This window comes from Dissoconium aciculare (assembly GCF_010015565.1).
Source record: "Dissoconium aciculare CBS 342.82 unplaced genomic scaffold K489scaffold_6, whole genome shotgun sequence".
Classification (NCBI taxonomy): Eukaryota; Fungi; Ascomycota; class Dothideomycetes; order Mycosphaerellales; family Dissoconiaceae; genus Dissoconium; species Dissoconium aciculare.
Window position 1 is genome coordinate 754,562 of NW_022984956.1, and position 27,128 is coordinate 781,689.

General features: G+C 52.2%; 9 protein-coding genes across 9 annotated transcripts; 6 read left to right on the plus strand and 3 right to left on the minus strand.

Annotated features, from left to right (window-relative positions):
• Positions 1-349: 349 nt before the first annotated feature.
• Positions 350-2,095, minus strand: K489DRAFT_318681 (elongator complex protein 3; the record flags this gene model as incomplete). The annotated part of the gene is made up of 1 exon (XM_033601340.1): positions 350-2,095. One exon carries the CDS (start codon positions 2,093-2,095, stop codon positions 350-352), a length of 1,746 nt encoding a protein of 581 aa, XP_033459881.1.
• Positions 2,096-2,387: 292 nt separating this feature from the next.
• K489DRAFT_380218 (succinate--CoA ligase subunit alpha) lies at positions 2,388-3,840 on the plus strand. The gene is made up of 2 exons (XM_033604836.1): positions 2,388-2,986; positions 3,180-3,840. The coding sequence occupies exons 1-2, from the start codon at positions 2,453-2,455 to the stop codon at positions 3,693-3,695; spliced, it is 1,050 nt and encodes a 349-aa protein (XP_033459882.1). The 5' UTR covers positions 2,388-2,452; the 3' UTR covers positions 3,696-3,840.
• Positions 3,841-4,261: 421 nt separating this feature from the next.
• On the plus strand, positions 4,262-7,015 carry K489DRAFT_388736 (uncharacterized protein; the record flags this gene model as incomplete). Its single annotated transcript, XM_033606443.1, has 3 exons — positions 4,262-5,542; positions 5,939-6,850; positions 6,914-7,015. 3 exons carry the CDS (start codon positions 4,262-4,264, stop codon positions 7,013-7,015), a joined length of 2,295 nt encoding a protein of 764 aa, XP_033459883.1.
• An 875-nt stretch (positions 7,016-7,890) lies between these two features.
• Positions 7,891-9,565, minus strand: K489DRAFT_356955 (serine-tRNA ligase; the record flags this gene model as incomplete). The annotated part of the gene is made up of 2 exons (XM_033602548.1): positions 8,282-9,565; positions 7,891-8,221 (listed from the first exon to the last, which is right to left on the minus strand). The coding sequence occupies exons 1-2, from the start codon at positions 9,424-9,426 to the stop codon at positions 7,891-7,893; spliced, it is 1,476 nt and encodes a 491-aa protein (XP_033459884.1). The 5' UTR covers positions 9,427-9,565.
• Positions 9,566-13,602: 4,037 nt separating this feature from the next.
• On the plus strand, positions 13,603-15,470 carry K489DRAFT_370466 (uncharacterized protein; the record flags this gene model as incomplete). Its single annotated transcript, XM_033603138.1, has 2 exons — positions 13,603-13,929; positions 13,986-15,470. The coding sequence occupies 2 exons, from the start codon at positions 13,603-13,605 to the stop codon at positions 15,468-15,470; spliced, it is 1,812 nt and encodes a 603-aa protein (XP_033459885.1).
• Positions 15,471-16,361: 891 nt separating this feature from the next.
• K489DRAFT_380224 (Brix-domain-containing protein) lies at positions 16,362-17,971 on the minus strand. Its single transcript, XM_033604837.1, has one exon. The coding sequence runs from the start codon at positions 17,865-17,867 to the stop codon at positions 16,611-16,613; it is 1,257 nt and encodes a 418-aa protein (XP_033459886.1). The 5' UTR covers positions 17,868-17,971; the 3' UTR covers positions 16,362-16,610.
• Positions 17,972-18,520: 549 nt separating this feature from the next.
• Positions 18,521-20,564, plus strand: K489DRAFT_409963 (glycyl-tRNA synthetase; the record flags this gene model as incomplete). The annotated part of the gene is made up of 2 exons (XM_033607647.1): positions 18,521-20,110; positions 20,169-20,564. 2 exons carry the CDS (start codon positions 18,521-18,523, stop codon positions 20,562-20,564), a joined length of 1,986 nt encoding a protein of 661 aa, XP_033459887.1.
• Positions 20,565-22,490: 1,926 nt separating this feature from the next.
• K489DRAFT_218496 (histone-fold-containing protein) lies at positions 22,491-23,909 on the plus strand. The gene is made up of 3 exons (XM_033599709.1): positions 22,491-22,848; positions 22,907-23,563; positions 23,651-23,909. Exons 1-3 carry the CDS (start codon positions 22,675-22,677, stop codon positions 23,657-23,659), a joined length of 840 nt encoding a protein of 279 aa, XP_033459888.1. The 5' UTR covers positions 22,491-22,674; the 3' UTR covers positions 23,660-23,909.
• A 1,319-nt stretch (positions 23,910-25,228) lies between these two features.
• On the plus strand, positions 25,229-26,445 carry K489DRAFT_319954 (malate DEHYDROGENASE, NAD-dependent; the record flags this gene model as incomplete). Its single annotated transcript, XM_033601422.1, has 3 exons — positions 25,229-25,460; positions 25,624-26,001; positions 26,078-26,445. Coding segments are annotated over 3 exons (978 nt in total), but the record flags the coding sequence as incomplete, so codon positions are not given.
• Positions 26,446-27,128: the final 683 nt, after the last annotated feature.

Here is a 27,128-nt window from a genome sequence, read left to right on the forward strand (position 1 = left end):
AACTGAAGCCTGCCTGGCTATGCTCTGGTTGGAACATTGAGAACGACTTTCCGTTCGAGTGATGGACTGATCCGGGCTCATAGTCTCGTGAACAGTATGCGTCAACGAACAGCGGCATGCCGAAAGACTGAGTGCAGATGGCGCGGAGCGGTGTAGCACCGGATGCTTTCTTGCAGGATTTATCAGGCCGTTGGTTTTAAATTTTGACACTTTGCCTCACCATCACGCCTTTACTGAAATTCCATGTTCTAGCAACTTGGCCATGTTCGTGGGGCCGCTTTCGTGTAAAGCGAGGACATCGCTGACTATTGCTGGCAAACGCGATTGAGCTGAGCCAGTTCTTGTTTTTTCAGCTCTCATCATCACTCTCGCCATGGTCCGCCTTGTTGAGCCACTTGCTCATGTATGGCCCGTCGAGCCAGTACCCGAGACGTTTGTAGTACCCGCGGACGCCAACGCCAGAAATCACGGCTATCTTCTCGCTGCCATGCTCGTCTCTAGCAATGCGCTCAGCTTCTTCCATGAGTAACGTGCCGTAACCTTGATGCTGGCTCTTCCCCTTCACACGCTCGTGGATCGGTACCGCAGAGCCATATACGTGGAGCTCGCGCACCAAACTTGAAGGCTGAGAGACGAGTTCTTCGCGGTAAGTGTATCTCTCGCTACATTTCCGTAGGCGCAACAACGCAATCAATATGTCTTGCTTAGGATCTTCGTATGCTAGGAAGGTTTCCCAGCCGCCGTTGGCAACATAATCCCGTCGGACAAGCTCGACTTGATTAGGTCGAATTTTGTTTTTGACTTCGTTGATGCCAACCTCCCGGGTCCGCACATCTCGACAAGTTGTTCCAAAGTCTTTCATCCGAGCGAGAGCCAGCTCCCGTAGATTTCCATTTTCAACTCCGCTTGTCACCAATGGCATAGGAATGTCGCGCTGCACACGATATATGCGGGTCCATGGAGGGATCAATGCGAGGATTCGAGCGACGATATCAATCAGAACATTTGGCGTGTAGTTCTTGTATCGACCCGTCCGCCAAAGCTCATAAAGACCAGTACCACGAATAACGAGGGTTGGATAGATCTTCAGACCATCGGTACGAAAGGCAGGGTTCGAGAAATATTCTTGAAATTGGAATAGATCTCGTTCCAGACCAACATTCGGCAGATCCGGCATCATGTGTGACACGACCTTGAATCCAGCGTCTTTGGCTTGACAAAAAGTTTCGCACACAGCTTTCACAGTGTGCCCACGGTTTGTGTCCCGAGCCACATCCTCATACAAGCTCTGGACTCCGATCTCGAGCCGAGTGCATCCGTATCGGAGCATGTCCGTCAGGTGTGGAGGTAAACAATAATCTGGTCGGGTTTCAATTGTGATTCCTACACATTTTGTGGTGCTCTGCTCGCCTGCGACAACTGCTTCATCAACGTCGTTGGTTTGATAGCCTGAGAGCGCATTATGAAGCTGGGAAATGAACTCTTCTCGATATTTTGGAGTCAGAGACATGAAAGTCCCGCCCATGATGATATACTCCACTTTGTCAACACTATGTCCGAGACTTCTGATCTGATCGACTCTGCCACGTGCTTGCTCGAATGGATCATACCTCGCACGGATGGCACGCATGCTGGTAGGCTCATAGCCAGTATATGATTGAGTGCTATACTCGAAGTCGGAGTCCGGTCCACCAGGGCAATATACACATATGTTGCCGGTGTAGGCGATATGTGGACATCGGTGAGGCTTGCACATAACAGCCACGACCGCTATGCCACTTGCGCTCCGAATTGGCTTCGCAATGAGTTTAGGAAGGATATACTTTTTATACTGTTCTGGCACTGCTGCGATGATATCTGTGAGTGGCGGCTGACGGGACAAAAAGTGTTTCTTCGCAAATTGACCGCGCAGTGAGTTCAAATTGATGTCTTTCTTCACTGTGCCAGAAATTTGTGATTTCTCGTAGTCTTCGACCAGGCTATTTGCAATGTCTGCGCATGCTCGCACATATCTCTCATTCTCAGGCGCAAGCTTGGCGAGTTTCGCGGCTGGCAATCGCCTGCGCTTCACCGCTTCGCTCTTTGTTTCTGTCATAGTCGCCATCTCGTCAAATAGTGCGCTGCCGTTTCAATCATGTACGGCATGCAGTCAGGCACTGGAGATGTTGTGCAGATGGATTTCCTGTGGTGGCGCTGTCGAAGAATTGAGCTAGGGTAGTAGTAGGGTCAGAAATGTTGTGACGCACGTTTTCGGGAAAAGACAATTCGGGCCGTTCCTCCGGCCGCTTGCCAGCTACTCTACATTCAGAGCTCTCCGGCGGTCTTCGCGGAGCTGTTCAGCTTTGCTTGTTGTCCCTTATCGAGCAGTTCCCTCTCAACAGGTTGTGCTTCACGACTCATCTCTCATCAAACCCCATTTCACCACAGAGACTCAGGACCACACATAACCATAATGCAATCACTACGACAACCGCTTACACGCGCCCTGCGCAACGCGCCCCATGGCCTCACCAAATCCGTAACTCCTGCCGCATACGCTACGATATCATCGAGCGAGACTGCTGGCAACCCGACTGGATATGCGAAGACTGGCGTCAATCTCCGTCTCACAAAGGACACCAAAGTCTTGTTCCAGGGCTTCACCGGCAAGCAGGGAACTTTCCACGCATCGCAGGCTATCGAGTACGGTACCAATGTGGTGGGTGGAACAAACCCAAAGAAGGCTGGCACTGAACATTTGGGCAAACCGGTATTCGCAACAGTAGAAGAAGCCAGGAAAGCAACTGGAGCTGATGCATCTGCGATCTTCGTCCCTCCTCCGTTGGCAGCGGCGGGTATCGAGGAGGCCATCAAGGCTGAGATGCCGCTTGTCGTGTGCATTACTGAGGGCATTCCCCAACATGACATGGTTCGCATCACAGACATCCTCAAGACACAAGACAAGACCAGACTGATTGGCCCCAACTGCCCGGGCATCATCGCACCTGTAAGTTGGTCCCTTGTTCGATTCACAACGCATGAAAGCTTTGCTGGGATGAGACAAAATATACAAAAATATGATAGGAAGAGTATGATCCGCTCCGGCGGTTTGATTATTCACGAAGTCTCTGAGCAAATTCACTTCGTCGCTACATGAATACAGATCTATCGTTGTGGACGGCTACTAACGTGTCAAACAGGGACAATGCAAGATCGGTATTATGCCTGGTTTCATTCACAAGCGTGGACGCATCGGCATTGTCTCCCGATCAGGTACCTTGACATATGAGGCTGTCAACCAGACCACACAGGCTGGTTTGGGTCAATCTCTCGTCATTGGAATCGGTGGAGACCCGTTCTCTGGCACCAACTTCATCGACTGCCTCCGCGTGTTCCTTGCCGATCCCGACACCGATGGAATCATCATGATTGGCGAGATTGGCGGCTCTGCGGAAGAAGACGCTGCAGAGTTCCTCGGCCAGTACAACACCGGCGGTAAAGACGGTAAGGGTAAGCCCGTCGTCAGCTTCATTGCCGGTATCTCTGCGCCACCCGGACGCCGCATGGGTCACGCTGGTGCCATTGTGTCTGGAGGCAAAGGAGGAGCTGACACCAAGATTGCCGCCCTTGAGGCCGCCGGTGTCATTGTTGAGCGAAGCCCTGCAGCCCTCGGCAAGACCCTGCGAGACCAATTCATTCAACGCGATCTGTTGTAGAGACAGCTTGAAAGATGAGCCGGCGGAGAGGTGCCTGTCTTGATTGAGCTTGTGGTCTGCGTGCGGCGCTATACGGAAGGTTTAAATGGGTTATATATTTATTTCTTGTAGCGTGCATTCAAAATAATGGATTTGATATTCTCGCTGCTGTGATTGAGTCGTCGTTCCGATACCTTGTAAACTTACGTGTAATCATACGACATCAGTCTTCTTTGCTTGACTGACATGCTCACAGCACTTCCTCGACTGCTCGTCGCATACAGCTTAGCATGGCCATTTGATCCATCCCGTCCAGTAGGAAAGACTGCACAATCTGATAAGATGTGCATCCTGACCACAACCCTTGAAGGTTGATCTACAAGATCTTATGTATCAACAACCTCCAGCTTGGAACGCCGCGTCTGCTACATTGATCAATACCAAGCCTCGGACCGCGGTTTGATCTGCCGTTAGCTTCCGCAACTTCTCAGCGAATGACGCGGCACATCTCATTCTAAATACCACGTCGAGAACTCAAGACGTGTTGCAGGAGAAGCTGTGTAGACATTGGATGAACGCGATACACGATGGACGATTTGTTGGGCGAAGATTGGCAAACTGCTTCAAAACCAAAGCCGGTCGATGCCACAGCACGGAATCTCTCATATGGTCTACAACACAATAGTCTGCGTGCAAGTCCCGCGATCCCAACGTCTGGCGTCACAACTCCTCAAAGTATCAGCCGACCGTCGAGCACGACCCCAGCGGTCAAAAATCCCCCTCAGAAGGACCGTTTTGAGAATTTACTGTCGCTGAAATCTCAAAAGCCCACAAAACCCCTCACGCTATTGGAACAGCAACAGAAAGCACTCTCGGAGAAGCGACGCCAGCAGGAAGAGCAATCGCAGTTGTGGGATACCCTCGGAAGCAATGTCAATGATAACCAAGCTCGGAGTGGAACTCCAAAGCTCGGCCAGTCTTACTCAGGCGGCAGTAAAGACGAGGAAGACGATATTCTGGCAGCCTTTAATAAGGCTGCGCCTGTGAACAATGCGAGTCACTTCCCTCCGCCACGGGCGGAGACTTTGAGTGGCGGAAATACAATCGCCTCGACTTCATTCTCGCAAAATCCTGACAGCTCGCTGGAGGTGTTTAACGATGACGATGATCCCTTCGGCCTTGGTACCATTGCCAACGGAAGCAATCGCGCCAGAAACGAGCCAGGCGTCACTCATCATGACAACGATGAGGAAGACATTTTGGGGGACCTTGGTCGCCCGATATCAGAGCTTGCCCCCAAGAAAGCCGCGACAAGAGAAAATGCGCCGCGCGTCGCTACACGTGAGCCGCAACAAGACGGCGCGGTTGCTGAACTGGTGGATATGGGCTTTCCAATCGACAACGCGAGACTTGCTCTTGCCGAGAATGACGGCGATGTGCAGCGTGCGGTGGGCTGGCTTTTGCAGCAGGCCCATGAGGAGTCAAAACAGAAGGCGAAGCAAAATCTGCCCGAACGGCAACAGGCTCCACCATCAACGGAGGCCATACCGTCATCACAATCTCGCGATGCTCAGAGGAGGGCAGGCGCGGACAGACACGGAGGCAACACAGGGGCGCGGAGACATGACACTGCTTCGCCCGCTCGAAGTGATAAGGACGCCGCACAAATTGCATCAGAGCTCGGAAACAAGCTCTTCAAGGGAGCGAATTCTCTTTGGAAGGCCAGTCAGAAGCAGATGACCAAGACAATAGCAGAGTTTCAGCAGGAGAGAGACTCAAGTTCGCCAAAGTGGATGCAAGAAGCCGTCGCTGATACTAGTAGATCCGGCAGCCAGAATCGAGCGAGACAGGCTGCCGACAATCGGCGAGTGGCAAATATTACTGACGAAGCAGCGATGTTGGACATGCCCAGAGAAGAACCTGCATCAAGAACATCAAGACCTGCCTCTAGTCTCCCGACGAATGACCCTCCTTCACGAGCTCGGTCACCCATGGCCCCTCTTACCAACAAACCAGTTGGCTCGATGCCATCGCCTGCACAACAAGCTCCCCAACCAGAAAAACGCTACGCTAGCAGAGTCAGTCGACTAGAGGTCGAGGAACAAAGTGCACAAGCATATGTGAGCCCTGCAAGAAGAAAGGCGGCGACGCCAAAGCCACAACCACGACCACAACCCCAACCACAAATGGAGCCGGAGGTCGACCTCTTCAGTCCAGCGCCTGTCAAGACAAATTCGACAACCTGCTCAGCAATATCGTCGCAGTCCGATCACAAAAAACCACCTCCGATATCTCGAGCGCCCGCGCCCCCCACTCGGCCGACGCCTGCTAAACGTGACATCCCCGCCGTGTCCGCATCCGCACTGTCAAGTTCGGCAGCTCATCGCAAGATCGGCGGGGAGGCTTTTAAACGGGGAGACTTCGGATCTGCGCACGAGTCTTACACGCGTGCTCTCACGCCTCTTCCTGCCACACATCCTGTGACCATAATCGTGTTGGTGAACCGTTGTTTGACGGCTTTGAAGACTGGCGACGCTAAGATGGCTGTGGCTGATGCCGATCGTGCTCTTGCCATTATCGGCGACAGCAAAGGCATTGGTGAAGTCATTGACCTCGGAGCCGGCGAGGCTAGTAAGGACATGAGAGACTTTTATGGCAAGGCCTTGATGCGTAAGGCTGAGGCATTGGAACATCTTGAAAAGTGGACTGAGGCCGCCGGTGTATGGCATATTGCCATTGCTGCAGGCATCGGCGGCGCTACTAGCATCCGAGGACGAGACAGATGCGAGAAAGCCTCTGCTCCCCAGACTGCCGCGCCCAAACCACGGCCAGCAACGACCGCGCCACGGGCTAACACCGCACCGCCTTCGGCTGGACTTCAGCGTCCGGCCGTTTCATCGGCAACGTCGGCTGAGGCTGTGAAAAAACTGCGGGCTGCCAACGCTGCCGCCGAGAAAGCCGACGATGAGAAATTTGCTTTGTACGACCAAGTCGAGGCTCGTTTAGCCTCCTGGAAAGGCGGCAAGGCGGACAATCTACGAGCATTGCTTCAAAGTCTGGACGCCGTCTTGTGGCCAGAGGCCGGTTGGAAAAAGGTCGGCATGAGCGATTTGGTGATGCCAAATAAGGTCAAGATCATTTACATGAAAGCCATCGCCAAGGTCCATCCAGACAAGGTAAGCCGACCCATACTGGACAGAATGAACTGAATCTTCGCTGACAGTAGCTCCGCTATGCAGATCCCCCAGGACGCCACCACCGAACAGCGCATGATCAGCGGTGCCGTCTTCAGCGCATTGAATGAAGCATGGGACAAGTTCAAGACCGACAACAATCTCTGAGAGCGAAGGGCCATGCGTGTCGTGCACCTCTAAATGGAACTCAATATGAGCTTGATTCGGCTTCAGCAATGATACAGTGGTGGCAAGATAGCTGACCAAACGACCCAGCAAAGCAGCGATCGCGAGAGGAGCCTCCTAGCCTGCTGGCAAAATGCTTTGGAAATAAGTCCGCAACCGACTCAGCAAGCGACAGAATATGCGTTCCTTGCATCACAGATCATCGCGGGATGATTGGACGATCCGTACGTTCGTGCAGCACGATGACCACGAGAGCACGTTGTTCATGAACGAAGCGATGGGACTATGCTCGCGAGCGACTCGTCCTAGCATGACTTCACTCACGATATTCACGGGAGAGAGGGGTTGGAGAGTAGCGTCGAATAGACTTGAGATATTGCTTCTGACATAAGACGCTTTTTGCTTAATAACACGACCCCTCTACGATTTGCAAATGTCATGCTCGGTCTCAGAAACGGGCCGCGACGGGATATGGTTAGCTACCGGTCGATAGCAGCAAGTGTTACTCAGCGACCATACCATGAAAGGCGGCCCGCAACACCACGATCCAACGAGCGAGAGGTCACGAAGGCTCGGTACACATCAATGATAGAGGAAAAAACTCCCTAGGTGCCCGCTTGAACCCGTGCGCTCATTAAAGTACTCGTAGACCCAAGCGCAGCGGTTTTTGCATTCAGCTGAAATTGACAACAGGGCAGTCAGCGTTCGCGATATGTGAGCAGTGAATCGGCACAGGCGTGTCTATCTCCGTCCAGATTATCAAGTGGAGGAAGACGTCTCCAGGTCACGTCGATATTCATGGCCTGACCGTGTCCGAGACGCCGACAGTTGAGGTCCAAAGGAAGGACAACACACAATCAAGAGCGCTGCTCCTCGGCCTTGGGCTTCGGACGTTCAGTGACTTCGCCTTGTTTCGGTGAATTTGCACTTCCGCCGTCTTTTGGGGCGTCTGCCTTGCTCTTGGCTTTCAAGCTGGTGGAGTCCTTGGGCAATTCCTTCACATATGGCAAGAACTCTGGTTGACCAGGGATATATTTTCGCAGAACTTGTGGCACTTCGATACCGTCCTCACGCTGGTAATTCTCGAGGACACAGCAGAGGGCACGTTCGGTTGCGCAAAGCGTCGAGTTGAGCGCGTGGACATAAGACTTCTGGAAAGAAGCATCGGTCTGCTTTTTCTGGCCAAATCTGGATGATAGAGTCAGTATGCTGCTTACAATGATAGACGGCCTCATTTCTACGACTCACCGTATCTCAAGTTCCCTGGTCTGGTAGTCTGTGCAGTTCGAGCATGACACGAGCTCCTTGTATTCACCCTGGAATGGGAACCATGCCTCGAGGTCGTATTTTTTGCTAGCAGCATTGTTCAACGCACCAGAGACAATTGCAACCACTCGGTAGGGGAGATTAAGCGACTTGTAGAATTCCTCGGAGGTTGCAATCATATCATCGAAGTGTTGCCAGCTGTCTTCGGGTTTGCAAAAGATGAATTGTTCAATTTTTTCGAATTGATGGACTCGAAAGATGCCCCATGCATCCTTTCCATGTGAGCCGGCCTCTTTTCGGAAACAGGTGCTGTAGCCAGCGTACTTGATGGGTAGATCTTTGTCATTCAGCCATTCTCCCTCGTGTAGTGCAGAGATCGGCTGTTCTGAAGTCGCAATCAGGTATTTGTCGGTCGCCGGATCATTTTCCTTCTCCGTGACTTTGTACAACTCTTCGTCGAATTGCTCAAGTTGCGCGGTTTTTGCCATTGCCTCCCGAAGCATGAAGAACGGAGGCTGGTTCGGTGTGTATTTCTTGTTGAATAGGAACTCCAGGCCATAGTTCACCAGGGCCAGGTTCAGGAACAGACCGTAGCCTGTCAGGCAGTAACCTCGATGTCCAACAATCTTTACTCCTCGCTCTGGGTCATATCCGTCTATCCTAGTCAAGACTTCGTGGTGTGAGAGACAGTCCTTCTTCTCAACTGCGATACCCTCAGGTGCCCATTCGCGAACCACCGCATTGTTGTCCTCGTTATCTGAAATCGGCACCGACTCGTGGACGTAATTGCCAATGCTCTTGGCTTTCTTCAAAAGTGCTGTGTGCTTTTGGGCGGCCAATTCCTCCAGCTCCTTCTTTTCCTTGGTCAGGTCATCCTTCTGCTTCATCAATGCTTCGAATTCTTTGGGGTCGCCTTTGTTCTTTTTGTTCAGACCGATTTCCTTCTGAACCTTGTTGATCTTTGCTCCCATCTCGGTGGCTGCTGAGTATTGTGTCTTCCGGTGGTCTTCGAACATCTCAATGACTTCGTCAACGACGGCTTCTGGCGCATGGCGTCGCTTTTGTGATTCTTTGATCTTTGCAGGATCGCCGCCCCGCTCTTTGATGAAGTCGTTGATGTCCAACATGGTCGCGACGTCTCTCTGATATTCGATTGGAGTGAAAGCCGGCCCTAGAGTGCCAGTGAAAATATGCTCCACCTGACTGAATTGACTGTGTTGGTGGCTCAATATTTATGACTGTGATGACTCTTAGGTAGGGTAAGTTTTAAGTGTTTGTGTAGTAATAATCCTACCCAGGTACGCATTCAAAGTTTCTAAGCGGGGCAGTCTCACAAGGCAAGCCGTAGTTTGATTCCTGTGAACATGAACTGGAATGACCCCGCCATCGACAACATGCGTGCGTCCAAAGATTGCCATTCTTATTTACTCGATTGACTGGGCCCCGTGGCGTCTTCACTGATGATAGTGGACGAACAAAGGTCATGACGGATGCGTATTTATGCGATCGTACTCGTAAATGTCGTGTGCCTCGTTCGCGGTTATCAGGCCGGCTCTATGACGAACACTCTTACATATAACAAAGTGCGAGTCCGCTGCCAGTCGCAGGGCCGATGTGCTCGATTCTCGCACAGTACCACAGAATACATATTTCAGTTGCAATTGGTGGCGGTTCTAATTGAGCGCCAAAAATTGTACATCGTCTCATCGCAGCAGTAGGCAATTGATATAGTGCAAATCTTCCACCTCAATGATGTGTTGTGAGGGTATCGAAATCGTCACGGGCATGAAAGTTATGCGCCTAGGGTTTGGCTTGGACCTGGTGACGAACCCTACGGTTACATACCTCCAGGGCTACTAGGTGCTAAGGTACGTGGATACTTAGGTAGCCCTGGAGCTGATCGTGCGTGCGGGCGGTCGATGAAATCCAGGCCATGGAGGTCCACGCATTGACAAGTGCGGTGCCTACATGTACTAGCTAGTTGCTCATTCTAACAGTATGGCCTTGGAATCACCGAGGCAAGCTTCAACATCTTGTGATCCGTAGTCTTGGGTACATGACCCGACGGAATGCTGCAAGACCCGTCAATACTCGGATCGAATAGGACGTGCATTTTCAGGAGCGCAAGAGGACGAAGTAATGGTCCCGTACTCGGGCTGGCTGAACAAGCGCACCTAGCAGGAAAGGAGGCGAGAGTTTCGAGCAGTGTCGAGCAGCGATTGGAGCAAGAACGCCAGGCCTGGCGAGCGGACCAATGCACGCGGACTGCCGGACCGACGCCTCGATGGATGAATGGTACATGAAAACCTTACTTCTGACATGATCACACCCGTGGACTGCAATATTAATTGACCGGCAGCGACCGGAGATTTCGAAGCAAGGCGCGATGACCACGGGAGGCTCCGCATAGGCCATGCAAGCTATCTACGACTTGCATCAGAATGCTCAGATGTGCATCGACTGCCCTGTCCAATCGTGATCAGACCTCGATACTCCCTTGCGCAGGCTTGCAAGGACAGACGCGCGCTCGCCTCTTTCACGACAAATTTGACAGGAGAGGACAAGGGGTGATTGGAGCAGAGAGAGCCGAAAGCCATGCGTCATACGGTCGCATGTACACGGCCAGACAGGCCTGCAAGATTTGCGCCAACTGACTAGCCCGGCTCATCAGCAACTCATGATTCGTCACGCTTCAAGCTCTTGCGAGATTCTGGTGACAAGGAGTGCCGATCTGCTGAAGGGCAGCTCGCAACACGGCACTTCTCTTCAGTATCGTATCGCTGCTCAGGTGTCAAATCATGGCGACGCTAGATTCCTCGACCGCTACCTATGTCGCATAGCTACCCGGAAGAATTGTGTCGTCATGCGTCCATGCAGAGCACTTGCGTGACGGTACGACAGCCAGCAAACAATTCAAAAGGATGAAGCCACTTGCAGCCCTGGACTCTCCCAATTTCAACATTTTCGCTGGCGTGAATTTGGTAGACGCTATGGCGGAGGGTGTATTCACTGGATTGGCACTCGCACTCTGCGATGGACCCCTCTCCAGTTATTACCATAGCATGTACGTCAGCTTAATTGAACGAGCCTCAAAAATCTGAAGACGTGACCGATGTCGTGTGCAATAGAGCTGCTTCCACAGCACTGGCTAGAGCCTATCCACAGCACAGCACATTTGATGGCGGATGTGGGGTGGTTCAGGAATGATGATGCCGATGCCGATGCCGATGCACGACGTTGCCCATGCCGTGCAAATGCACTGCACCTCATCGAGTTCGTCACTGTAATGTGGACATCACTCGTATCAGAAAGCAGATGCAGTGTCATTCCTCCCTACTAGGTAGGTACATATAGGACTGTGCTCGTCAGGAGAAGTGGGCAGCCGGCGCGTATCATTACACGACGCACGGGTCAAGGCCACAAGCGTGGTCGCCGGATATTTTTTTCATTCCAATCCAAGGAAGCGTGTCGACGATTGGAAATTTGAAGGCGCCCCTTTTCCAGGACCACAATTATGATACAGTAGTATCATCGACGACTGTGGTCAAGCATGCGGAAAGTCTGTTCTTCCCACCAGTGGACAAGCTTGACTGCCGAAGCTGGCACCGCCGGGTACGTACCACACGTCACAAGCCCCCCCGTAAATAAAAAGTTCAGTGCTGTGAGGACCAACATACAGGACCGTGTGCCGCCCAACTGCTGATGAGAGTAAGGCGTGGGAGGTCAAGCATGCACAAAGCCCACTCCAGTTCCCCCTAAGGCCGTGGTCGTACATTACTTCATTATCAATCACAAGTCCCAAGGTTGATCACGACGAGGAGCCTTTGTTTCTTGCCGTGGTTCGTGGTCACATACTCGCTCTGTCGCGTACGTTTCGCGATGAGTGTCGCGGTACGGAAGAGCCGTACAGTCTTGGCATATCGTCGGGCAGTATATTCATCATCATCCAAGGGCACTACACACAATCCCGCGCCGATAGAAATCTAGTCTTTGGGTCCCTGAGGATTTCCAGGTGGTGAAATCTCAATCAAACTCCTAGACAAAAGGGCGGCGAGCTAAAGATCTGTAGGCTGTGGGCTGCTGACTGACACGAGATCCTGAGACACTTTCATTACTGCCTAGGTGCTTTCTTTCGAGACCGTGATTTTCCTCGACTCCAACTGGCAACACCCAGACAATGGGAAATGCTCTGACCTTAACACTCCGCCGTCCGCATCATAATTCCCCGGCCCAAAAGGCCATCTTCCGCCATCCACATCGTCCTTCACCGATCCGCTGCTCTGCCTGACTCGCGTGGCTTCGCAGCTTCTTGTGTCGTTCGGACCGGCAGCTCTCTCGTAAACGCGTGCAAAGCTCCCCGAGCCTGCATGAATAGTATGCACTGGAGGAGCTGAGTAGTGAACCAGTGAGAGTGCGAATAGAGAGTACGCCAGGCGAAGGGGCGGGAGGGAGGAAGGATGAGGTGGCCTAGGGCCGAAGGGATTGATAGAACGGTTGTAGTGTTCCCTGGAGCGAATTGCACCCTCGAAAGGCTTCTCCTGTGATGAGTGCGTCCGTCCTTCTGCTGCGCGCCGTTGTGTTGTAATAACGACCTTGAAATAAGGGAAATTATATTGACGACGACAATGGCGATTATGCCTCTCTAATAAGGGCGCACCTCATCCAGATTCTCACCACCACTAGTACAATACGGTTGATGCACCTTTCCCTTTAGACTCCACACTTTCGAGTTGCCGTCGAATTCATCGACAGACAGCTTTCTCCTCGCTAAAGAATCTTTTCTCCAGTCTCTCTCGCTCAAACGTTGTGCTTCAAGTTCTCGTGTGGGCGTGCACGACTGGCTCGGCTTCTCTTCGTCCTTTTGTGCATCCTTGCTCTGCCCGCTTCCCGACATCGTACTGACGACAGCCGTGCGAAATTGGCTGAGCAGCCTGCCACTTGCACGCACCTCCCCATCACACCGATCGGTCGTCGATCGGCCATCTTCACGCTTCTGACTTTGAGACGACATTGTCGTCGAACTTATTTACTGCCGACCTCACTCGACACGCTGCGAATTACTCCGCCCGACACTCCTTGAAATTGACGACGCTACGCCAGTACGAGATCCACGACCGACGTCTCAACACAGCGAGCCGCATCGCTTGTTCTCAATTTGAGGACTATCTGAACACCTTGTGCGGCATCTGTCCATACTGCTGTGTCGGATTTCCATCAAATAGCGCCATTTATTCATTGCAGCTCAACCTCTTCACAACATCGAAAGAAAAAGGAACGCTGGATTGGGCTTTGCTCACCGCATCATGAACAACTCGGGTGTCGACATGTATTACGAGAATCCTTCAAACAGATCACCCAATTCTAATCGCCAGGGGACTCTCCATCGGCAGGCCTCGAGAGGGCAATTCGAACCGCAAGGGTACTTGCCTTCGCCGCTCTACACTGCTGAGGACCATGCCAACATGAACGGCAACCGTTTCGGTGGTATGAGAAACGCGACCATAGGAGGGTATGGCAACAACTACGACATGGGCGGGCAGTCATGGAATCCGAGTGCTTTCAACCAGAACAACACTATGAATGGATTGAGGAAGGCTCCTTCGCAAGGAGCTAGATCAGGCATTCCGGCGGTAAGATATTGAAGTGGCATGGATATTACAATATGTAGATGCTGACTATGATGTAGGCTTGGATGGATATGCAGCCGCAACAACAGCAGATGAACCCTTATACAGGCGGAATGAATGGTCGGCAGGACGGTCTTGGCTCCGAGACTGACGAAGAATTGATTCCTACGGCCATCGTGATCAAGAACATTCCATTCGCTATCAAGAAGGAGCAGCTTGTGGCCATCATGACAGAATTGGGCTTACCCTTGCCATACGCCTTCAACTATCATTTCGACAATGGCGTATTCCGAGGATTGGCGTTCGCCAATTTCACCAACCCGGAAGAAACTGGCGCTGTCATCGAAGCAATGAACCATTTCGAGTTGAATGGTCGAAAGCTGCGTGTGGAATACAAGAAGATGCTACCTGCGGCCGAACGTGAGAGGATCGAGCGAGAGAAGCGAGAGCGCCGAGGACAACTCGAGGAGCAGCATCGTCCCATGGCCCCTCAGGCGCTGCAAACACAACCTTCTACATCTTCGCTCTCGTCCCGCGTGCTGAACACCGGATCACCATCTCCCGTGTCTGCGCGTAATCAGAAAATGGGCCCATTCCCGTCTTCCTTCGGCGCTGATCCAAGCAGTGGCGTCGACGTTGACCTCAACGATCCCCAGGTCCTTCAGTTCTACTCAAAGCTTCTGCTATTCAAAGAGGACAACATGCGTGACCTTCTTGTCTTTGCGCCTAGTCTGTCTCCTCCTGAGCGCAGGATAGTACACACGCTCGCGCATCACATGGGCCTTGGCCACATGTCCAAAGGTGACGCCGATCGACGAGCAGTGCACGTCTACAAGGAGACTCGGACGCGCCTGAGCCCGCCCATGCCGTCAATCCCAAACTTACCTAATGACCAACGACGCGCTTTGAACCGTGCCGCCACCACCGATTTCAGCGATGTCCGCGACAATTACTACAATAACAATAATGCGAGTGTACGCAACCAAGCCTCTGGATTTCTTGGCTATCAGGAGACATCCGGCGGACTTGCTGCAGGCAACAACTTGCGAGCAGCCAAGTCGTTCGCTGATTTGCGATCTTACACACCATCGCCGGTGCCTTCAACTGCGAGTTTCCCAGCTGCGCTGTCCAACAATGTGGCCCGTTTGCAGGATTTTGGACGTGACGGCAACCAAGCCAGCACGCCAACGCTGATGACGCCGACCACCGGCCTCGGAGAGCGAGGTGACGCCTCAGGTTTGATCAACGGCTTAGGCAATATGAATCTTGGTCCTGGTTTTGGCGGCAGTCCTAGAGCATTGCGAGGCTTCCCGTCTTGGGATCGAGAAACCCCAGGCCCCATCGGTGGCCACCGTTCATTCAGCACCAATTTCGAGGACCGGAATCAGACTCGAACCAGCACGACTGGTCCTGAGCGGCAGCCGCGTGGACCTATTCCTGAGCGTGGCTCCGGTTTCCCTCGGCGCACCAATGGCCACGCACAGCGCAACAGTGACGAGCTTTCCCAGCCGAGCAGTGCCGCTGATATCACCGTCGAGCATTAGCATTTGCCGATTACAAGCCCGCGACTCAATATTTGTGCCTGTGTTTCTTTCCAACAAGAATAACGATATCACACCATCTGAAATGATAATACCTACGGACATGATGAAAGAGAAGCACGACTTATGACCATGAACTAATCATCTACAGATCATTCGAGATGCTGTCCAATGCTAGCAAGAAACGTCCACATGCCGCGATGACTAGCCTTGATACCGCACTTATACATTTTTCCTACACGACGAAAAGAGACCTGATGATCGGATGACCCGCTATGAGCATGAGAAACAGGAGATATGAACCTTGATATGAAAATAAGAGAGCGAATCGAACGACCGAAGTCCACTCTGTCCTACCTGGAGCCGCCTCAGAAGGGTCAGGGGAGTCTTGCCCTGTCCCGACGGTCACACTCGCAACTGTTCCGTGCGATGGACGAATTCCGGTGACAGTTCTCTCAGCTTCCATATACAACAAAAGAACACACGTTTTGCGTAATTAATCTATTCGGACATCGATTTACTGCCTTTTATCACTGCCTTTGCTTGTCAGAAATTTTTGGCGCTGTCGTCGGGGCGCATGGCGGTTGTGTACACATGTTCAACCTGCCGACATTGCGCCCATTGTACGGCAGCCGTTGTATCGCCTGCGGCTATGTTTGGACTTTGCATGCTTTGAACCATCGTTTGCCTCCTGCTGTTTTTGCTGGTTTTTTTGTTATTGCCGCCTCCTCGATCCTCGACGTTTTCCACGATGCGTGAAGGGACACTAGAGAACAAGTCCAACGTTTTTCGAAAAAAAACAAACGACGGACGCATCGGGATTTTATATGGATTTGGCTTCATCGGGCGGTTGGCATTGTCACTTTTGTTTCTCCGCATTTGCAACTGTTGGTTCGATTTTGGTGTTGATTACTACGGAATAGACTCATCTTGGCTTTTTACAATTGATGTGCAAATCTCATGATCGTGACAAAAGTACCACCCCGCCTAGGCTTGCATTTGCGCTTAGGAGTACTGCGCGCCTTGAGTTTATAATCGTCATGCGGACGATGTCGGATCTTCAAGTAAGCTGGAGAAATGCATCAATTGGGCGATATTTCGCTTGGCTTTGCGAGCGAAAGTACACAGGAGTAAATTAAATGTCTACAGGTTAAATCTCGTTCGGACCTTCTCATCGTGTGCCTTCCATTCCCACTCTTGCCCGCTCGCGCGTTGAATACCCTTGTCCACTCGACGGAGTTTCATGGTGAATCGCGGACCGAGTTCCTGCAGACCTGCACGAATATCCTCCACACCTTTCATTGGCTTCCCGTCCGTGCCCTGGATGCTCTTTTCTGATTGTCGTTTGTCGCGGAACACATACCGATGCCGGCGCAGGAAGATGTAATCGCGCTGGTTGTGTAACGTTACGACTTGTCGCCCAAGGATCTCCGGACGAGCCGGGAATAAGCCCTTGAAAAGATGGGCTGTGACGACACCGAGCGGAGTTCGGAAGCCGTTCAGGATGAGCTCCGGAATGTGATCAGTGGGGTTTCCGTGTCCCGGTAATCGCTTGCCCGGGATCCAGTTCGAGATGCTGAAGTGGAACATGGGCCCTTGTGGCAACGGGACGATATCGATACCTTTTGGTCGCTTTTCGTCTTCGTTGAGGACGACAACATGAGTAAAGCCGCGCTCCGGCGCCGATGCATACTGGCAGATTTCGCGTACGCTATACTTGTAGCTATGGAAATGCGCTGTGCGACGAATGTAGACACTATTAGGGAACAACGTCGTGAGTAGTTGTGCTTCGTCATGTAAAGTGCTGTTGATGGATGTTGTGACAAGGACCTTAGGTTCTTTGTCCGAAGGTTCGAAGAGACCCGGGAAGCGGGCTTTGAGAACTTCCGGCCGTACAGTGAGATCTGTCGCTGTTGATGGTGCTTCACTAGGCAGGCGATCGGGTGGATCATGGACCTTCATGCTTGGATCTGACTCGTCGTCGTCATCTGAATCCGAGTCAAGCATGCTATCTCGGTCGTCATCCTCGGCCTCGCCATCTATTGGTCCAACGGCTTGAACCTCCGATTCATCGATCTCCTCTTCGTCAGCCACATTGAGTTCTGTCGTGCTTTCCCTCTCGATCTTTCTTCGTTTCGGGTCTAGGATGTTCACGCTCCGACCGAGTTGTCCATCGTCCTCGTCTGCCGACTCCGTCTCATCCCATGTGCGCTTACTATCGATTGTCGCCGGGACATTCTGAGCGCGTCGCTGCTCTCGCAATTGTGGATTTTTGTCCTCGTGTCGTTTGCGCTTGAATCGCTCATCTCGCTTCTCGTTCTCTTTCTGCCTCTTGACCTTGAGATATTGTGATTGTCGCTTTTGCTTGTTCGCAATTTTTGTGGGATTGAAGGATGCCATGATACGAAAACACTGCCTCTCTTCCAGGTATGAGCATTCACTGTGGATAAAGAGTTTTGCGATTTGACGGACAAGTTCAATCTGAAGACTTCCAGGAACTTTTTCTGGCCGCGGCCCGTGCGTACTGTAGGTATGCCATGCGGCTCTAGTAGTCAGCCAAAAGTTAATTTCTATATAAATTTCGCGGAGAACAGGGTCCGGGCGGAGGAACAGTAGAGTGAGGCAGAGGGCCGTGTGTTGACACTTTCATCACGCATAACGGATCGCGAACTTGATCTTCATCATCAACCGTAATTGTACAAGATCTACTGCATCGCTCGATTTACTCTTGCATTGTTTGAGCCGTCCAGAGCTGCCGACATTGGTTGCGACGTGAGAAGATCGGATGGGCAAAGCTTGGTCAAAGCTATTGACTGAGCTGCCCTCGAATGAATCCTCGATGTGGAGTCATAAGCTCGAAATTTGTTTCGGGCGCTTTCCTTATTCATAATTCCTCAACCTTCGGTGGCACACGACATATCCTTTGCAGCAAGATAAGATCTTCCCCAAAACAAATTTCGATTCGCCTGCAGCGTACTGCATTCTCAACAACACCGTCATTTCACAAATTCGTGGTTCCTGTTCGAACACGAAACACGGGCACAGTTTCTAAAATGGCTACAGACTACAAGACATTGGCGGGCCAGGAGTTCGATCGAGCTGCTTTTGAATCACTTCTTCGACGCAAAGTGTTCCTCTGGCAATCGTTCGAGCCGTATGGAGCCACCAAAGGTCTCTTCGACTATGGCCCTCCACTTGAGACGCTGGAAGCCGAAGTGATCAACATTTGGCGTGATCATTTCATTCGACATGAAAAGATGATGGCGTTGAAGTGCTCAATGTTGACTCCTTACAACGTCCTCAAGACCTCTGGTCATGTCGACAAATTTGCCGACTTCATGTGCAAGGATCCCAAGACTGGTGAAATCCTGCGTACCGACCATCTTATCAAAGACGTTATTGAGACACGCTTGAAAGGTGATCGCGAAGCTCGTGGCGAAAAGATCGAGGAGGTCGATGACCCAAAGAAGAAGAAGAAGGCGTCCAAGGCCGCCAAGACTGCCGTCAAACTCGACGACAACGTCAAACAAGAGTATGAGCACCTGTTGGCAACGCTCGATGACTGCACTGGTGATGGCATGGGAGCATTGATCAAGAAGCACGACATTCGGAATCCATCCTCTGGTAACGAAGTCGAACCACCTGTCCCAGTCAATCTCATGTTCCAGACTCAGATTGGTGCTTCTGGCAAGGAGCCTGCCTTTCTCCGGCCAGAGACTGCACAGGGCCAGTTCCTTTCATTCCAGAAATTGCTCGAGTACAGCGATGGTCAGCTGCCTTTCGCCTCAGCGTCGATTGGATACTCTTTCCGAAATGAGCTTTCTCCTCGCTCGGGACTTTTGCGTGTGCGAGAATTTCTCATGGCGGAAGTGGAGCATTTCGTCGATCCACTGAGCAACAAGCAACACCCCAAATTCCATCTTGTAAAAGATGTCAAACTTCCCCTGCTCTCACGAACAGTCCAGTCTGAGGGCGGATCAACCCCGGTCGATATTTCAATCGGTGAAGCGGTCGCCTCAAAGTTGGTAGACAATGAGACATTGGGCTATTTCTTGGTTCGCATTATGTTGTTCATGGAGAAAATTGGAATCGACATGAAGAAGCTGCGTTTCCGTCAGCACATGGCCAACGAAATGGCTCACTACGCTGCTGATTGCTGGGACTGTGAGCTGCTCAGTTCTTATGGCTGGGTCGAGTGTGTTGGTTGCGCCGATCGGAGTGCTTATGACTTGAGCGTGCACATGAAAGCTACAGGTGTTCCACTACAGGTCAAGGAGACGCTTAAGGAGCCAGTACGTGTAGAAGAATGGGTAGCCCAACTAGACAAGAAGAAATCTGGCCCTCTTTTCAAGAAGGACGCCGGAAAGATACAAGCGGCACTCGACGCACTGAGCCAGGATCAGCGCGAAGAACTTGGTGGGAAACTACAGAAAGAGGGTAGTGCCGAGCTCGAAGTGCCCGACATTGAGAGCAAACTGGCCAAATTGTCGCTGGACATTGTAAAGGTCGAAAAAGAAAGTCGCGTTGTCACCACCCGAGAGTACATTCCGAATGTCATCGAGCCCTCGTTCGGCGTTGGCCGCATCCTCTACAGTTTGATGGAGCATGTCTACTGGACTCGCGACGGCGATGCTGCACGATCGGTAAGTTGGCACTTTTCTATTGACGATGATGGAGCCGTACGCTGACTGAGATTTGTAGGTGATGTCCTTCAAGCCAACTGTGGCACCCGTCAAAGTGCTCGTCGTCCCGCTGCAAAAGGACGCCCGTTTCGCTCCGCTCATCGCGCAGCTCGAGCAGCGCCTAGACGAGGACGCCATGTCATTCAAGCTTGATCAATCCGGTGTCAGCATCGGCAAACGCTATTCGCGTAACGATGAGCTGGGTATTCCTTTCGGCATTACCGTCGACTACCAGAGTCTCGAGGACAACACATTTACTCTACGTGACCGAGACTCTACTAAGCAGGTCCGTGCTAGCCTCGATCAAATCCTCGAGGCTGTGGTCAAAATGGTACGTGGCAAGGAGGTCTGGGCGGATGTAGAAAAGCGTCTGCCGTCATTCGAGAGCAAGGATGAGGACAAGGAAGAGGCGTGAAAAGCTTGCAGGATCGAAACTAGATGCGCTGTCATGAAGGAAGAGCCCAATTTCACAAGAATTTTATCCTCGTGTTTCGTGGCTAGCTGTTCACGCATGTCTTGCCTCTCAACGTCCGTAACAGTGGGACTGCTCCGCCTCAGGAAGCTCATGATCCATTAAAGTAGGTATTCTGCGCTGACCAATATATTGACGAGTCGGCCCCGCAAGTATGCACTGTTTTTAGAACCCAAAGATGGACATAGGCAGCCACATCGTGCGTTGGAGACAGCAGCCAGGCATCATCACATTGATCATTGGAAATGCTGAGCTGGATCTGGGATGGATACGCACCACAGGCCAGACTGATGTCACGGAATGCCTAATACACGAGTTGCAATTCTCGAACATCGCGCGATCGCAGTCTGGATCGACTCACCGCAGTCGTGCGACGAGCGGCACAGCCTGCTAAAAGTCATGATTCTCGTCACTTTCCGCTCTCGGGCAGCAACGCCATGGCACTGTGCCGCAGGGCCTGACAGAAGCCAGCGCAGCAGGCTCGATGCGATCTAAAGTACCGGTGTCTTCGCCACTACACTACGTAGTAGCGAGTCGGTACATGATCATAACAATGCGTGCGATATGAGGGCCACTGGCTTGGGAATGCGGATGAGCATCCCGGCGTACGCACAAGATTTGTTGATAGAGTGGCGTTGGGTTCGAAGTCACCTGATGACGGTCAAAATCCCCCGCACCTGGCTATTATTGTACACAGGTACATGAATAGATGTGGTCGAGCACGCCCCATTTGTCCTACTATGCTCTTCTTGTTGCATGCGTTGTCGGCAATACCCGGACAAGTTGTACCTTGCGCATTGCCGTGACGATCAAAGTATTCTGGAGTAGATGAATGAACAATGTGATGAACGTGCAGGAGAAGCGCATCGTGAGCGTCAGCCATCCATCGCTTATTACAGCAGCAACGATCATGAGAGGTCCGATCCGCGCTCGCCCGATGCTCGAGCCCGCCTTTCTCTTATTGGGCCTCCAGGGCTGCTGCTGTCTTCTCTCCCGATTTCTATTTCCCCTTGCCGCTCATCGCGAATCCTGATTGGCGATCCAATATAAAGTCCAGCTGCCAGGCCCACCATTCATCGCTCAGGAGGCTTTTTCTTGAGCCAAAGATCCCAATCGCGCGCCGTTTCTGCTGTCAACTGGTGCGCGCCGCTTGCCAATTGAACGACATCAAACGACGGCCCGCGCCTTCCAGTCGTTGTCGGCAATCACGACGCATTAGTCTGCCGCGACACCATCATACACCGCCCGTCTTTGAGGGCTACGAATCGCAGGTATTGGTCCGTCGCCGTCGTTGTCACCGCGAACGTCAGGTGCTCTGCTGCTCCAGGCCATTGGTCCATTGAGGAAGACGGATTGTCGTCAGTGTCATATCTGTACGTCTACCATTGCTATCATCATTGTCGCGACCGTCAACGAAATAACCCTCTTGCGACTTCAAATTGGCTTCCACTTTGCCTTCACCAATACCAAGCCTTCGTTGGGCGCCAGAAATCCCCCACGCTTGCATATTCCTTCTGCGCGTTGCCCTCTCTCCACATGATCGCGCTGTCCGATGCTGCGCCCAGCTGTCTGCTCGTGTTGTGTTGTGTGCGCCGCATTGGGATGTTGCGACAGCAGATATGACGCCGTCCCTTCGCGTGACCATCATCACTTCTGATGAGGTTGAATCACTAGACACATTCATTCACGTCTTGCGCATCGTTCGCAAAACTCTATAAACACAGCCTCACAATCATCAGTACAGACCAGCGACATCGGCTAACGACACTAGACGCATTCACGAACAATAGCGGTGTAAATTGTTGGCGCATTGTCAACGTCGACAATTTTGGCGATTGGGCTAGCGAGACCGAATTGACATCATTTTGTCGAGTATTCGAGTATTCGCACGCGCCTCACGAGACAATCAACCGGATTATCAGAGCCTCGAAAGTCTGCGATATTACGACGACTTACTGAAACGCGACTTCAGACTTCGAAAAGTGCGGTTGATCAGTTAGCTGCTCGAGTCCACGAAGCGACACATGGTTGTGTGCCCCCAGCTACAATAACCATGCAGGACCCATACACAGGACAACAACCTGCGGCGCCACCAAAGCAATACGACGGTAAAAATGGCATGCCGAAATATGACGAGAAAAATGGGGGTCATTACGGCGCGAGTGCCGTCATCGCTACCAGTGGCCATGCACCTGCACAAGAGACGTTCACCGGCCATTGGACGAACGTATGTTACTCCAAGATCATTTGATCTGTCTACGTAGAAAGTCGCTGACGTGCAGTAGGTTTCACAAGGATTAAGTGGGCCCTATCGTGACATTTTAAACACATATTGGCAGAACCAGGTGTGGAAATTAGAGCAAGAGGAACATGACTACAAGTTGCATCAACTTCCTCTGGCGAGAATCAAGAAGGTCATGAAGGCAGATCCCGACGTCAAAATGATCTCTGCAGAGGCACCAATCCTCTTCGCAAAAGGCTGCGATGTCTTCATTACAGAATTGACCATGCGGGCTTGGATTCACGCCGAAGAGAACAAGCGCCGTACACTCCAGCGAAGTGACATTGCCTCTGCGCTTGCAAAATCAGACATGTTCGACTTCCTCATCGACATTGTACCGCGTGAGGATGCCACTCCCTCACACAAGCGAAGGCCAGAGTACAACGCCGCGGGCGCGTACACCGTCCCAGAAGCAGCACAAGGCGGCGTCGAGGCTGGTGGCATGGGTGCAGCGCCGGACTACAGCGCCGGTGTCGACCAAACCCACCTACCGTCACATGCGCAGTACCAGCAACAAATGGGAGCATATCCACCACAGCAACAGCATGCACCACCACCTCCGCCGGGCGCATACGCGGGACAGCCTATGTTCGATCCGAACATGTATTCTGGAGGAGGAGGATACCCCATGGCACCGATGCAGGGAATGCCGCAACAGAATGTGAGTTCTTGAGTCCTTCATACCCGACGTGTTTATTTCTCGCACGAACTTTTTGGCTGACACAGGGACTTCATTGCAACAACACAGCAGTCTTAGTGTAATATGTTTCATGTCGTGTCATTGCCATCGCCGATGCCCATGCCGCTCCCGATAACCTTCCACGGAGCTCGGCTCAGATTCATATCACCGCAAGACGGCGGCAAGAATGACGACCAATCCTCCCAAGGACAGTGAAGCACATCCCTAGAGGTCTTCGATAGTGTCTGACAGTGTTCATGTCTGACTTTTGTGGTCATTTCATTGGCAGAGGAGCACTGAAAGCCAGGACAGAACCGAGAAGCTATTCATAACTTGTAAAGAATTTGTGTAGTGGCATGGTAATATGTATATGGAAGCAAGATTAAGCACGTGCGAGGTGACCGCTCCAAGGCAGTGGCTGGAAGCGTGAAGTTCACTCACATATCTCTTGCGTGATGTCGCCTGAGCGAATGGGGTCCTCCGCAATCCCCAGATCGGAAGAGCGAGATCTTCCTTTGCAGTACGTTCATCAGAAGACTGCTCCATGACCAGAGAATATTGCGCGAGTCATGCACAATTCACGTGTCTGGCGGGCTGTCATCTACTACCGCGCCTCGGGATCGAAGCCCCTGGCACGTCACGACATTGCCCGGGGACTGTGTGTGATGGTTCGAGATCGTGAAAGATTTCCGCGGACGTGTCAAAGCCTCACTCAGATCGCCCGACGAAATGACAACGCGGCGGCGGCGAAGCCCGAGGAACGGTAACAAGTCGCGCATTCCTCGGCGCTGCATTCGCCGGTGTCGCGCTTCCGTCATGGGGAAAACCGGAGCCTGGAAAGGCGGTTGACGTGATGATGGCGCGTGGGTGATCGTGACAATTGGTGCATAGAGTGTCAAACGTAAAGTCTGGAAAAGTCGCCAGGACGACGGGTACAGCGGCGGGCGGTGCCCCTCGATAGATGCGTCACTAGTAACGATGACTCTCTCCAATTGGCGGGGTACGTTGTTTTGGTCTCTCATCGGCCTATGACTTTGTTCAATGCCTGTGCTGGACTGGAAAAAAAGTCACTGTTCAGTTCAGCGTATGTACAGCGGTATGAAGCGAGGAGAGAGTATCAGCTCGAGTTCATTTGAGACGATCATAATCATACTGAGCATCGTCACAGGTATGATTACATGGGTATGCTATCACAAAAACCAGTAGTGTGAACATCATGGGCAAGTAGAAGCGGGAGCTGTCTGATGATGTTCGACGAAATGTCTGTTGCTGGGCAGGAAAAGCGCTGGTTACATGCCCGTGTGCCACGACTGCAGACCTACTCTTTCCTTCCAAGGTTTCTCTAGATATCTTCGTTCGACAGCCTCTCTCTTTTCTTCCTCCTCTTCTTCACTTTGTCTTTCCTGACAACCAGACTCATCTCCTCCAACCCAAACCCAATCCACTTCCTTTATTCAAAATGGTCAAAGCAGGTACGTGATAGGATATAAAATCTGGTCAAGAATGACCCGTTCCGAGTCTTGAGACACAAGCCAGTTACCTGCTGTCTCTCAGGTCACGAAGAGACTACAGGCAGAGTCGCTGCTTTGGTGACCACAATTCCATTGCTAGATCTTTCCACTGACCATCATCTTGTTCTACCTGACAGTCGTTGCCGGAGCCGCTGGCGGTATTGGCCAGCCTCTGTCTCTCCTCCTCAAGGCCAGCCCTCTCGTCGACCACCTCTCTCTCTACGATGTTGTCAACACCCCTGGTGTCACCGCTGATCTTTCTCACATCTCATCGGTCGCCACTATTGATGGTTTCCTCCCCGCTGATGGAGGCCTCAAGAAGGCCTTGACCGGCGCCGACATTGTTGTCATCCCCGCTGGTATCCCTCGTGAGTAACCACCTCGGTCCATCAGTAATATTTCGCCGAGTTGCTCGGCATGGTCGGCTGCGTCCATGGGGGCGATATGGCCGGCAGGGAAGGAGAAGAGCCAGATATGATGGAAATCTCTAAGAGGAGCTAAGGAGCTGACGATACATCTACAATCGCACAGGCAAGCCTGGTATGACCCGTGACGATCTTTTCAAGATCAATGCCGGCATCGTCAAGGGCCTGATCGAGGCCATCGCCGAGACTGCCCCTGAGGCCTTCATCCTTATCATCTCCAACCCCGTCAACAGCACCGTCCCGATCGCCGCCGAGGTCCTCAAGAAGGCTGGCAAGTTCAACCCAAAGAAGCTTTTCGGTGTCACCACCCTCGATGTCGTCCGTGCCGAGACTTTCGTCTCTGAGATCACCGGCCAGAAGGATGCTGCCAAGACCATCATCCCGGTCGTTGGCGGTCACTCTGGCGAGACCATCGTCCCTCTCTTCTCCCTCGCTAAGCCCTCCGTCTCGATCCCTGCTGACAAGCTCGATGCTCTCACTACCCGTAAGCCACTCTCTCTACATTTTTGGATGGACAATGAAAAAGTTCTATATTCTGACGTTTATTTCTCGCTATACAGGCGTCCAATTCGGTGGTGACGAGGTCGTCAAGGCCAAGGACGGCGCCGGTTCTGCCACTCTCTCCATGGCTTACGCTGGTTTCCGATTCGCTGAGAAGGTGATCGCTGCCTTCAAGGGCGAGACTGGCGTTGTTGAGCCCAGCTTCGTCTACCTTCCCGGTGTCGAGGGCGGTGACGAGATCAAGAAGGCCACCGGCCTCGACTTCTTCTCCGTTCCCATCGAGCTTGGCAAGGGCGGTGCCGAGAAGGCCGTCAACGTTATCAAGGACGCCAACGACTACGAGAAGAAGCTGCTCCAGAAGGCCTACGAGGGCCTGAAGGGCAATATCGAGAAGGGTGTTGAGTTCGTCGCCAACCCTCCTCAATAGAGCACCAAGAGATACAAGGACAATGGAGAATCTCTGAGACAATATGATGAATGACGCATAAATATCACGAAAAAAACATTGACATACTCCCACTTTTGACCGGATGCTCTAATTCTTCGCCCTTGACGTTCTGATATTGTGCGCCCTGCTGCTTGAATGCGGCCGGGCACAGCTACGCCCTGCCATGCTGAACCCATCTCGAAGTCGCACCTAGCGGTCAAATTTCGCGTTCGAACTTCTCGCTGCAAGTGGACTCATAGTACACACACAAACGGTCAAGGATACTGTAGTGCCGACGTTGCGCAAGCACACGCATGAAACTGTGTCGATACGCACAAATGATGAGTTCATCATGACAGGCCTCTCTCCCGGCTCCGGCGTAGCAGAGGTTTTGTGCAGGCCGGCATTACCGCAATAGACGGGCCCTCCCAACTGAGATCCACTGCCGAGACATCTGCAAACCTCCACGTTCGAGGCAGGCAGGGAGTGCTTGCAACAACCCCCCCAAAATTATCTTATCAAAATATATGGCGACCATCCTGATCTGATGAATGAACTCGACGAGCGTCATCGGGCCATCTCGATGACCAGCAGCCGCGTGTGATATGCACTTGTTATAGTTTGAGGCTGTACGCATGCGCATCATCGGGATCCGGGCTGACGGTGGATAGATCGGATTGTAC

Bases quoted from the DNA above. Each gene is read 5' to 3' on its own strand.
- K489DRAFT_380218 (XM_033604836.1), top strand. From the start codon at position 2,453: ATGCAATCACTACGACAACCGCTTACACGCGCCCTGCGCAACGCGCCC. The intron at 2,987-3,179 runs GTAAGTTGGTCC...CGTGTCAAACAG, and splicing joins GCCCGGGCATCATCGCACCT to GGACAATGCAAGATCGGTAT.
- K489DRAFT_380224 (XM_033604837.1), bottom strand. From the start codon at position 17,867: ATGGCATCCTTCAATCCCACAAAAATTGCGAACAAGCAAAAGCGACAA.
- K489DRAFT_218496 (XM_033599709.1), top strand. From the start codon at position 22,675: ATGCAGGACCCATACACAGGACAACAACCTGCGGCGCCACCAAAGCAA. The intron at 22,849-22,906 runs GTATGTTACTCC...GACGTGCAGTAG, and splicing joins TCACCGGCCATTGGACGAAC to GTTTCACAAGGATTAAGTGG.